Consider the following 13,172-nt stretch of genomic DNA (forward strand, 5'->3'; position numbering starts at 1 on the left):
ACAAATTAATCTCAATCGTGACTCATATTGGTGTCGAGCTAAGCATGGTTTCCATCTCTTTTGGTCCTGTAATTTTAAAGCAAAAAATTTAGTTAGTACACCACTTGTACATTCCACAATCTTAGCCTTAGGTTCGCAAATTCTACAAATCTAATATAAATGGATGAATTGTCCATTTTGTCATATTGTCCAATGAACCTACTTATTAGAATGACTAGACATAAGCATCATGACCAATACAGTAACCTAATAACTAGCTGCAGGTTTAGGGAGCCCATGCATAAGCTTCATCAACGCAAACCCAAACATCAACCAAACGAAACCAGATATACAAATTAGGTCGATTTGCATAATAAAAAAAATATAATGCAAAACGAAAACCATATCAAATAAGATTTCCATAAGCATATATATGAGATAAGTACCCTCATTCATACTGCAGCGCCTTATCATGGTTTCGAGATTGACGAAGAGCGATGGATGCAGATGCTTCAACTTTGACATTTCTAACACTTCAAATCTTCAAAGTAATTCCAAGTTGTAACGTATGCAGTGGAGCCGAATTTGTTGCTATCAGTGAAGGCAGTCGCGCGTTCAAAAGGCTTCTAAACACTGGCAATTGGGGTAAAATATGGCAACAATAAACCTACTTAGATGTCTATGTGGCAGCTAGGTTTATGAGGTTGGACCGCACCTTTTAATTTGTTATAGTTGGATAAACAAATGGACCGATAATGAAAAGCCTCTGATACTTTTTTTTACATATACTCCAGCTGATCGATGATGAAATCATTAATATAATCTTGCACCTTTTGGTTTTACGTTACTTATATAATGCGTTAAATAATTAAAGCTAGGAAACGAAATATTAGGTTGCTGAAAAGCTTTGGATGATGTATAAATTATAATCAAATATATATTAATATGTTATAAGAATAAGCATGTTTATCTATAAGATCCTTTTTAATTACAATTTTTCTGTATTTATTGGAGCAAAAGTTTGATATTTTGGCTTTTAATTAAAATCTCGTGTATGTGTGTGTGTATATATATATATTGTATAATATATTGGGGGCAATACTAGAACTCTTCTTTTTTAGGTTGAAGCAGTAGGTACTGTTTTGGACTTAGGAGAGGGACCTAACCCATAAAGCCAATTGGCTTTTGTGCAACAACAAACGGAAAGAAGATTACGATGGGAGCCATTAGTTCTTATCCCTAGCTTTCTCCTTAAGCTGGAAATGACATTCTCAAAGAATCAATTATGCAAAAGAAAAACATTCTAATAAAAGTGGTAAATTTCAAATCTGCTCTAGCAGATTTAATCAAGATTCAAAAGTTTATAAAAATTCATGGAAATATGGATGTATTAATTAAGATTTTAAAGGAGTTATAGAAAAGAAAAAAAAGAGGGTATTCACTTAGGATTTTATTTTAATTTTTTATATATTATTATTACTAGTGATGGTCCAAATATGAGCTATATTAAGTGAATTGGGAGGATATAAGATCTTAACTATTGGGGCAATTGATCACATGCATTTAAGAAATTTTTAAAAACAAAGGATTTTGACTGATAACTTTTGAATGCTTATTAGACCTACTTTTGGTTTGAAGAATCGTCTGATATAATTTTAGACCTACTTTTGATGATAACTTTTGAATGCTTATTAGCTTATATATGCAAAAATTGAAATAATAGTTTGTTTCAGGATTGATTTGACATGTAAGCTATAACGACTCAAACACACTAATTCTACAACACAAGCAAAAGAGTTATACTAAGGATATGATTTTCACACCTTATTTTCTCTACTCCATTTTTTGTCTACTCGTTGAATAAAGCAAAACAAATAAAAATATAGGAATTGATAGGGACTGTGCAAAACAAGAAAATGAGTGTGTAGAAATCATTTTCCTTTATCTATGTATTAAGCTGTAGCCCTCAAGTCGCATAAGGGTTAGGATCGGGAGACATCCATTATTTGACACACATTTTGTAAGGCACACTCCGTAGCTTTCTTTAACGATCCAAATCTTCTATATTTTAAGTCTTCTTCAAAAAATCATGTCTACCAAAAATCACTCAAATCCAAAACCTTTTTATTTTAGGTTTTGCACTTCCACTTCAAAACACCCGCCCAAATTCACTTGCCACACCGCACAGAGCCCAACTAAGATGTGCAAAATAACCAGAATAAAAGAGACTCAGAAATCAACTCTGTGTGTGTGTGGGGGGTGTGGGGGAAAGAGAGAGAGAGAGAGAGAGAGAGAGAGAGAGAGAGAGAGAGAGAGAGAGAGAGAGATGTGCTCATCTCTTTCAAGTGCTTGCTAGAGATGAGGCAAAATCTTATTCTCAATTCACTCACATAACAGCATACTTTGTCTTCTTTCACATGTTTTTGGCAACTATAGAATTGCAATTTTAAGTTTTATCCATGAAAGTAACTCATCAGTAAGAATGCCGTCTTGTCATTGCGAAAGTTTACCATAACTTTGTCCTCGAGAAAGTATGACCCCGGATAAAAAATAACAAGACTTGATACAAAATCAACAGCACAGGCAGGTCAAGACATATGAAGGCTATAATACAGGCCTTGACCTCCAGCCAGTATGACTGCTACTCCGCTTCTCACCTTTCAAGTCTCTGATTAATATCAGCTTCATACGACTACAACTTGGATCCTCTCTAAACCTTATTTTGCGGTAGCTAGCTGGGGAAATCTTCACCTGTTAAAATTAAACAAATTAATCCCAATTGATGAATTTGTGATTTTGAATAAGAAGCGCAATAAGAAAACGTTGTATACCAGGCAGGTGAGTAAAGAGTTTTGTTTCAAGCACTTTAGCTATTATAGGGTTAGACAGTACTACAAGTAAAGATATATCAGGAACCTCATCAAACTCATTGTTGTGCACGTCCCTTTCCTGTAGTCTGTTTCTTCTTCTTCGGCTGCTTGTTCTGATCTACTTGTATGAAGCCATGCCTCTGCTTCCCAACTTTTAAGTCTTTCCCACTAATCATGTACTCATTCCCATCTTCTGGCAAGCTAAACTCAGCTGGGTTTTTGTTTATAGCGCAGATTAAAGAATTGGGACTGCTCCTTGGAGGCCTCATGGCCCCATTAGCATTATGAGTATCCAATTTCTGCAGCATTGGATATTCAGTGTTGTGGCCGTGCTGGGGAAACATCGTAGAATCACCCAGCATAGCAATCCCTTTCTGCATAACAGGGATAGTTCCATGATTTTTGCCCAAGACACCACCTTTGGATGCAGAATTCTGGGATCCAGAGCCTCTATGCTCTACGGCAGCCCTTTTGAATCCTTTAGGATAAGAAGAGGTAGATGTACCACCCGGATTCATAGGAAAAAGGTCAAGAGACTTCTCAGAAATGTGATTTTTGCCGCAAAAACTGGATGATGGATGCTTGACAGTATCAGTAACCTTATAACCACCAGTATCCGCTGCAGAATACTCCTTAGAGTAAAGATCAAAGGACCTCTTGGGAAATTTTGGGTTTCCAGCAATGTTCAAGGGTGGACCTGACCGCATACCTGCATCCATGAGGCTGAGCAAATGCATTGCTGGTATGGTTTCATTAGAATATAGATCAAAAGAACCCGCTGAACTCTGAGGAGGCTCAGTCGCATTACGTTGACTAGTGAATGAGTACTCTGCATTTGTTCTGCTGAAAGTTTCAAAACCAACACCTTCACTATGCTTTTCCGGGTTGATAGCATTTAAATTAAATAATTTCAGGCCATAATCCCCACGGAAATTTCCCTTATGCAGCGAGCCAGGAGGGTGAGAAAGCATATCAACATTGGAAGGCTGAGCTCCATACTTATGAGGATTGTAGTGTGTTAAGGCAGTTTGAGCTGGCAACGCAGGTGACCATAGGCGAGCTGCGTCTTCCTTTGATTGTGGAACAGACGGACGCAAGCTAGAATTTGACAACCCATCGCTCATCATATCTCCATTCCATTTGCAATTTTGAGCACAACTACAGCTGCTGTAACCAGCAGCAGGAAATTGCTCTCGAGTACTCATCTTCTTTTTAGGTTGACCAAATGCATTAAACCCTATAGCGCATTGCATTTGATCGAGACGGAATGTGTCTTTTCCGGGGATATAAGTAGAAAAGTCAACTAACTTCTGTTTGGAAGGTCCCACATTTTTTCTTGCGGTTGCACCATCTTTTGCCTTTCTTGCCTGAGGTTTTTGCTTCTGACTGGTTTCCTCTAATATTCTTAAGTTCCCAATGCCATAACTATGATCCGTCACCGGAACATTCCTTGCATTAATGCCTGCTTCCAAAACTTTCTGATTTCTCTCATAATGGTTTTTCGCCATGAATTCAACAATTTCCATCGGTATGTCATCTGCAGCGCCCTTCTGAGACGTCTTTTCAGCTCTTTGCTTGCTATCTTTCCTACTAACAGGCACAGCTGAATTTTTCGGAACCTCAAAGATTTTCTCCTTGTTTCTTGCACGAGAAATATCCTGAAAAGGAAAATCAATTATCATAGAAAAAAATTGCAAAATAAAACTAGAAATAGAGAAGATAGTTATGCATATTAGTGTTTACACTACAGATAAGAGAAATGTGCAATATGATTCTACGGGCTACCTAGAAGTAAAAGGGAACTTTATAAATTGATCCATTGAATCACTTCATCAATGCTGCTAATTTTCGCATATCAGCATGTGCAACGGACATAAGAAAAACTTATTATTTAGTTATAACACCAATATGCAGTGTTCAAATAATAAAAAACCTACTAGTTTCCACTAGAGTATTAACTGTGTCGATAATAATTTGATACAGATGAGTGATTTACTGATTTATGATATCACAACAATTTTATAACGGCACAGTTGCATATGCTAAACCTAATAAACAGAAGAAGCATGCAATTGCTCTGGATGTTTATCATGCTGCCATCGAGATGAAAACATTCATCCAGGGAATAGTAAGAAGAGAATAAAGCCCTTACCATATGCTGCAACAAACAGCTCCCTTCAACCTGGGGGCTATAGTTTTGCTTCTCATTCGGGATAGACATGCTGTAGGTGAAAATTTTACTACTCAAATCATCATGTCCCACTTTCCCAGAAAATGCATTTGAAATGGCTTTAGGAAGTTTGGTCAGATTTGCGTTGGCTTCCGCATTTTTCCTAATAAACTCATCTAGTTTGCCGGTTCCATCTTTCTGAATTGACCAGGAAGGAAATCCATCTTGAGACTGAGGAATAGACTTCCTGTCATCTCTTTGTGCAGACAAATAGCTGTTAAGAGAAAGATCCAACCCTTTTTCAGCGGGTGCATCTTCTGCCCGGTGAAATGGATTCCCAGTTTGCATGAACTCTACATCTTTCCTTGTATTTGGGCATTTCGTGAGCCAAGGAAATAGAGAAGCCAGTCCATCATCAACTTCCGGCATCTTGCCTTTCCGCTTACAGGAACCGGACTTTCTACCTGCTTTTGGGGCAGGCAAAGCAATTTGATCCATCCCTCTACCTGTGGATGCATCATACGCTGGACTATAAGAAGCACTTGTAGTAGCATTACCCTTACTTGAATTTCCAACTTTGTCTAGGGCTTCTATTGGCACAATATCTTTGGGTGGGACTAAGGATGAACATGCGCCAATATCATTGGATTTTATAATTTTCTTCTTACCAGCAGCCGGGATTCTTTCATTTTCGGATCCATTCCAGTTGCTCCTCATATCTGCCTGCAAAGATACTCTGGCAACTGCATCTTCTTCTAACTCAGAATCTGCAACGCTTCTGGTGGTTTCTTCATCTCGCTTGGAAGTCTTAACTTTTCTATTCAAACTTTTAGGATGGCTCTTCTCTATGCATCTCTGTTCCTCTTCCTCAGGCAATTTCCTTTTGTTTTTCTCACCAAGATCCACTCTAGCACTTTCTTGGATAGACACCTGGCCTTGGGAAACAGTTCCTTTCCCAGATGTATTACTAATTCTGTTGGATGGAGAATCTTCTGTCCTGAAGCAATCAGGCTTTGCATCACCCAACTCACTCAGCAGACGCACACGAACCTTCCGACCTTTCTTGCGATTCAAACTACTTGACTTCTCAGGATTTTCAGATGATGCATAATCACACTCATGCAGAGGATGATTAATGATGGTCTGGCCCTTGGTAGCATCACTTACCCTGTCAACTGTCCCGACTATCTTACATGTCCCAGAGGCATTCATTGACTCCTTGTGATTTTCTTCTGCAGAAAGTCGGTGATCAGCTTCACTAGCCTGGGCAAGATTCTTATTCCAGAATAATTTTTTGTTTGAGAAATGGAGTTGAAGGTTGGTACCACCACGACTTTCACATCCTGATTTCCAGACTTCAACAGATCCATTGCTATCCAAATGTACTGCTTCTGCTTCAGAAATCAAAGACAATATGATTGTGAGAGATCATATGAAGTAAGTTGTAATGCAATTTTGATGTTTTTTCTTTGCAAATTAAATTGACCCGTGGCAATTACAGGTAAAATTTTTCAACCAAAGATCCTTATTTTATCACTTTTTAACAAAGGGAAAGAAAACCTGTGTTATCTTTATGTCTCTCCTGCGTCCTTTTTGGGTCAACTTCTGGCCCAACAGAATCGAGTCTCGGCATTTCATGACTCGCATAATTATCTAAGACATTCTCATTCACTGGATGAAACACAAAAAGTAAATTAATCAAAAGACTATAACATAGCCAACAGTCTATTTAGTTGAATCAAACTTGACTTTACCTGTGATGGCAGTGAGTGAAACTTCATGCCTCCCTTCTTTATTATCAAAAGTAGATGACGAAGGATGTTGCTCGTTGCCAATTCCAACAACAGAAATATGAGCTTCAGTTCTTTCTCCATCAACAATTTTGGAAATTGAACCTTGCTCATAATCTAACAGAAGCAGTGAAGCATCACTGAGGGGTGGGATCTGAGCACAATTGTTATTGGAATCAGATCCAATACGCATGTCTGTACCATGATCTTTTGCAATACTCTCAGAACCAGTTTCCTGCACGCAATTCTGGCAAGACCACCTTCTGAATTTTGGAGGATCCAAAGGAGGAAGCAAGGATGTTGGCTCCTGATCAAACTCACCATCCAAAGGAAATGGCCAACATAGCTTCCAATTCTTTTTGCGAACTTCAGCTACATAACCACTATATCCAAAACATAAAACAGAAGTTTCATTCGATGAAAAGATCCATGGGTAACGTAGAATTCAATTATTTACTACATACAACTTATTATTTAAAAAATAACGCTCCACACACACACATATATCTTCCCTATTGTTTAAGTACTTATGTCCTTGCAGACACCATCTTGTTATATTAGCAAAATGCACACTAGTTAGCGTGCCATATGATTGCTGATGAAAACCTTTACTGCACCAAAGAGTCCAATCCCAACTTTAAGTGTGCTAATACAATGAACTAAAAAGTAAAGAGATTAGACTTCTTTCTCCATAATATACTGCTGCAAAATAGCTTAATATCTAACCTTTAATAATGGAGAAAATAATTAAACCAGACCAATATACATCCAAATTAGAGTTTTGAAATTTTACCAAAAGAAATGACAGCTTCCAATTTTGAATATGAAGAAATATAAATTAGTTAAATCGTTAGCAAAAGATTTATATTAATTTACTATGAACAAGTGAGTAATTTCCCACAAGGCATACAATCTCTGGTAAAGGCGGGTACCAACTAGCAATGCTCCAAGGCTTACCATATAGTGAAATGCTCGCAGTTTCCCGCATGGCTACTACTCTTGTCATTCGCATCAGGAAGATCTATAGATATTGAATCAATTTTCACAAACGATCCCACCGACTTGGAGGCAATAATAGGATTGCTCCTCTTATGATTATTGTCGATCAGAAGACCCTTCTCCATGTTATAGCATCTAACCAGATCACAGTGTTCCTAATACAGTACTTCCTACATTCACACAAATGAAACAATTACTTGAGTGATATCATTATCATATGATGGGGGGGCGAACACCGAGGAAAGTGTAAAGAAAGCACCGATCTATATCACGTGAGAAAAATTCTTGGTCCAAGTCACAAACAAAATTATTAGGGTTTATAATCAACCGACAACAATTCTCATGTGCAATGAATTATTTTGAGTCAAAATTATCAAAGAAATAGATGACAAGGTAAAACACCTCATCATACATTGACATTGCACATAAAATAACAAACTCCATTGATATACAAGCATAGATACATACATGTATAACAACCCAAGGGAAGAAATTAGAAACCCTAACATTCCACGAATCAACATAAAGATGGATCTGCGTGGCAACTATGTACTAGGAACGATCAAATTATTCACACGGCTAAATGCACCTTTAAAGATGCAAACTCAATCACAAAATTAGGAACAATTAATAAGGCAAAACCTCATATTAGGGTTTTGTTTCAATTAGAGCAATTTAGGTCGTATGAATATTCCAAGGTAAGCAACAATCGTACGAACCCATTTCAGGCTCGCCCTAGGAGACTCCGAATCGGAAAATAAAAGCACCTCAATCAACCAACTTAACAAAAAAAAATTAGGGTTCTTTCATTATATAACTTATAAATATTCAGTCACTAGATAATTAACTGAGTCCAAGCACATCAAAACGACATGAATGACACCCAAAACGCATAGAATTGTTTAAGCTGAGCATAATAACAAACCCCAGATAATGAAATGGAAAGTAAAGCCCAAAGCTTGACGTACTATACACAGTAAAACCCAGCTCAAAAAACATTTTTAAAAAATATAAAAACTAATAAGTAGCTGAAAAAATCAGCTCAAAGCTTTAAACTTTATACTAATTAAATCCAAAAACATCATCGATTTCAAAAACCCAATTGAATAAAAGAGTAAATCTAGCAGAAAAAAAACCGACCTGAAACCTCAACGCATATCGACGACCACCGGAAACGACGTCGTACGAAGCTAAGCTCCCGATCCTCCACGGGGCGTCCGGAAAACGGCACTGGAGGATAGAGCGGCGGAGGGGGAAGATCGGGAGGCGATTTTTCAGCTGAGATTCGAAGCTGGGTGAGTGGAATTTGAGTGCGAACAATCGTAAAACCCTAGAGAGAGAGAAACAAGGGGGGGAGAGAGGGGTTTCGAAAATGTTGAGAGAGAGAGAGAGAGAGAGAGAGAGGGTGATGGTAGGAGGAGAGAGATAGAGAGGGCTTTAACCTTTCTTTTGTCGTCGAATGTACTGAAAAAACATCATCATACATACTACATGTCATGTTCAAACACATACATTTTATACAATAAATTACTGCCGAAAACGGTGCTGGCCCAATGATGTGCCCCCACGTGGCTCAATGTGCGGCACTTGTTGCTTGGACAAGAGAAAAGGAAACCCTAGCAAAGGTAAAAAAATGCTACTGTTCCCAGAGCGTGGTTGCACGCTCTGGTTCAGGTGGGGGCCATAGTTTATTTATACCTGTCGTGTCATGGAGGGCCAAAGATGCCCTTGCACATTAGTGGATTCTGATTGGTTCGTGTGGCTCAGGTGAGTGGTTGGAGAGTGTGGGTGCGATCCAATATGAAACCCTAGGTTTTTCTTGCGGGTAATCAAGGGCCTCTATCTAACCCTAGCTAGCAACATTTCGTTTCACGAACAAAAGGGGGGAAATAAAAATGGGAAAGAGGGAGATGGAGGAAAATGGTTAGGTTTTGAATTTTTTTGGTACTAATATTAATTTGAAATAAATTAGATGTCATACATGTAATATCCAACCGTAGCATTCGGGATTATGCTAATAAAATGTATTAGCTAAGAGATCCAATTCAGTTATAATAAAGATTTCGTAGAATCAATAATTTTGAACGAGAAATAACTAGATTCAATGGCTAAGGCATGATACATTCATGTCTCATAACGTGGGTGAACACAAAATTATACCAATTAGTTTTAGATGGTATGCATGTCCGAACTGTGGGCTAATAAATTTTTTGCCATTGTGGAGCTACGTTACATATGTATGTACGTTAAATTTTTCAAACTGTGGGCGAATAAGAATTAATTACTTTTGCGGGGATTCATTAGATAAGTTATTCAGTGGGCAGACCTATAATTTTATTTTGTGGGTCAGAGTTTTGCAATTTATCCATACAATCTATGACATGACTTTCACACAGTGATAAACACATGATTTTACTTTTACTTATGATCATCAATTTAGTCAATTGCAATATATAAGACCAAAAATTTTAAATTACCATGTAATCCAAACAAAAACACACACACACACACAATATATATGAAAGTGATTCATTTTGCTTCTTACCTTTGAGAGAAATGAAAAATATTTACAAAGAGAAAAAAGTTATATAGTATTACAAAGACTATATGTACAAAAGAATTAGATATATGGAAAGAGATATATTAGAGTATCAACAATATTATTAAATATAATGGGCTTGACATGGGGACCGCCTTGGATTCATGCAGATTATTGAAAAGGTGATCTAGGATTCTCTAAAATCAATGGCGATTGCTAGACATGGCAAAAATGTTGAATATGCATATTGCTTACATATTAGTAGGATGTTGATATAAACCTATAACAAAAGCAACATATGCCATATGTACGTTTTTGGTTAGGTTGCTGGCCAGATCCCCCACACACACACATATATATGTATATATCTGCGTGTGTGTGCGCGCAAGATTATTGGTTAAAGAGAGGAATAGCCGATTGGACTGACTTATTTATTTTAAGTTTGATTTCTATTGGACCAAATTCATTAGTTAATTAAGGAGGAAGAAAAGTTAAAGAGGAAGTTTGGGACGAACATATGCTTGCATGCATCATGCACGGCGACCTCATTAAGTTAATTACACGGTGACCTCATTAAGTTAATTAGTGGCTAAGGTTAACTTTGATTCAGCCACGCGAATTCATGAGATGAGAAAGCACCAGTACAAAAAAAGACAATTACAATCCTCAAACTCGTCATTTTATAAAGTAATGAAAAAGGGTGATCAATTAAGCTTGCCCATTGTTAAATAAAGATTTAAATGAAAAATATATGTGTGTGTGTATATATGTTCATATATACTACTACAAAGCCAGGCACCGAAAGTAAAGAAACCTAATAATTCATGTACATGGCCACATTTGCTACAGTAGTTTACTCCTCTATTTGCACTCAAACCGAACTAAACTAAGAATCAGGTTCAAAGGAAGGGATGTTATTCGAACATCAAATCCAGAAAAGTAAGCTCTGTAAAATGTCTATGTGGGGAACAGTGCACTCCAATAATTGAATGTGATGTACTGATGTGCCATTTCTAGACATGTTTGTGTTATGCCTTAACTATCTGCATCGATCGATGTTGTCGACCCAAAAATGAAGATCATGACTCGTACAAAGAAAAGAAAACAAGCAATTGCAGATCTATTAACTTTCAGTCTCTCATTTCTTCTTGTTTATGGACATAGCCCGGCCTATATACTATGAAGAGAATAAAAAAAATACAGAATAAGAAACCGAAGAAGAAGTGGAATATCACACACACACACACACATGTACGTATGTATAATATATATGTATGTATGTATGATATATATATATGTATGTATATATCTGCGACTGGAAGCACTGGACCCATATAGTGATCTGTGTTGAATTGATGGCTAAAATTTGACACAAATTTTAAGAGATTGTTCTTTTTTTATTGCAGGAAATTGTGTAAGTTAATCTGAAAGGCTGACAGAGATAACCTCACCCTCTTATTAATTATATGGAGATCGGGGCACTCCCTCTTCAAAATCCTTGTCATCAAGCATATATAGATCTAATTAAAAGACCCCTTAAAGAAATATTTTAACCTGATTGAATAATTAAATTAACAAAGTACCTTCACGACCCAAGAACCCTGTCTGCTCCTCAAGTTGTTCTTCTTCGGTTTCTTATTCTTTAATTCGGAGAGAGTTTGAACTGCAAACTCGGCAAAAAAAGAAAATAAAAAAAACCCAAGTACAGACCAAAAAAGGAAGAAAAGGTCTGTAATTAGTATACGTACAGACCAGGAAGGACTGCAAAGACCCAAGCACGAATCAATTTGTGTAACCAAAACACCGTATGTGCTGTATTTGTAATAATAATGGAACCCAATATATGAGTTGTCTGTGTTTACACGTTTTGTAGTCTCGCTATATGCTATACACTAGAGTGTGAGAGGTGAGCTAGTTAAGTTTGTTGTATCTATTGTTAAATGTTGCTTTGAGATCACGAGGGAATTGTAGTTTGATATCCTTCTTTGTTATGCCTAAGTAGAAGCATAACATTTTTATTCCGCGATAAATTATTTTGAGAGTTTTCATTTCGCAGATAATCTTACATTAATTATTGGATGTATTGGTTTCTATAGTTCTTCTTCCTCTTTTGGAGATAAAATATTTAGATTATTATTTTGTATTTTTCAAACTTTTTGCTTGCAAGTACCCCCTTCTCTTGGTACATATCAAATCTTCGTCTGATTGTAGTTTTTGGATGTCTGCTATAGTTTATTATTTTGCGCCTTTTAATTGCTTTATGTAAATCGTGTCACTGTGCTATTGTTCTTGAGAATTTTGCAGCTCAGTCGTTTATGTGAATTAACAGCCACAAACCATTCATGTGTGATCAAATCATACTTATTTTCCTTAATGCAAATCATTTGATCTTTGGTGAGTCAGGAAAAGTTCATTGGCAAAGGTGATATTGCAGAACAAGTTGAACCATGCACTTCAATCATGCTGTTTTTCTTCTAATTAATTAATTAAATTGTTCGTATAAGTAAAAAGGAACGGCTGCATAATCTCATGGTGATTTGTTCTTTTGGATCGGAGCAGAATCTAATGATTCGGTTTATAAGAATCAACGTGAATTTAATTAAGAGAATGAACTGATCTTTCTCAAGCAAAAATTTAACACTTAATTATCTTATCCAAGTCTAAAGGATTTAAGTGGTCCTTGACCCATAAAATAAATGTTAATGTGTTTCATGATTTAACCTAAATGATACTCCTATTAAATTTCTAATTAGGATAACCAATTCATATAAAAGTATTTAATTAGTCATTCCTACTTGTACGAGATAAAAACAATTAATAAGTTG

General features: G+C 36.7%; 1 protein-coding gene across 4 annotated transcripts; it reads right to left on the minus strand.

The window, feature by feature from the left end:
- Window positions 1–2,366: 2,366 nt before the first annotated feature.
- Window positions 2,367–9,200, minus strand: LOC137743492 (protein EMBRYONIC FLOWER 1). Of its 4 annotated transcripts, none has more exons than XR_011069502.1 (7): window positions 8,949–9,200; window positions 7,767–7,978; window positions 6,774–7,192; window positions 6,580–6,690; window positions 5,002–6,413; window positions 2,811–4,507; window positions 2,367–2,730 (listed from the first exon to the last, which is right to left on the minus strand). XR_011069502.1 is itself a non-coding variant. In XM_068483399.1 (7 exons), exons 2-6 carry the CDS (start codon window positions 7,931–7,933, stop codon window positions 2,906–2,908), a joined length of 3,708 nt encoding a protein of 1,235 aa, XP_068339500.1. In that variant the 5' UTR covers window positions 7,934–7,978; window positions 8,949–9,200; the 3' UTR covers window positions 2,367–2,730; window positions 2,896–2,905. The 4 variants fall into 4 exon arrangements, 3 of the variants coding, with proteins under 3 accessions (XP_068339500.1, XP_068339493.1, XP_068339508.1); XM_068483399.1 differs by having other exon boundaries at window positions 2,896–4,507; window positions 5,002–6,410; XM_068483392.1 differs by having other exon boundaries at window positions 2,896–4,507.
- Between the last annotated feature and the right edge of the window lie 3,972 nt (window positions 9,201–13,172).

This window comes from Pyrus communis, chromosome 1 (assembly GCF_963583255.1).
Source record: "Pyrus communis chromosome 1, drPyrComm1.1, whole genome shotgun sequence".
Taxonomy (NCBI): Eukaryota; Viridiplantae; Streptophyta; class Magnoliopsida; order Rosales; family Rosaceae; genus Pyrus; species Pyrus communis.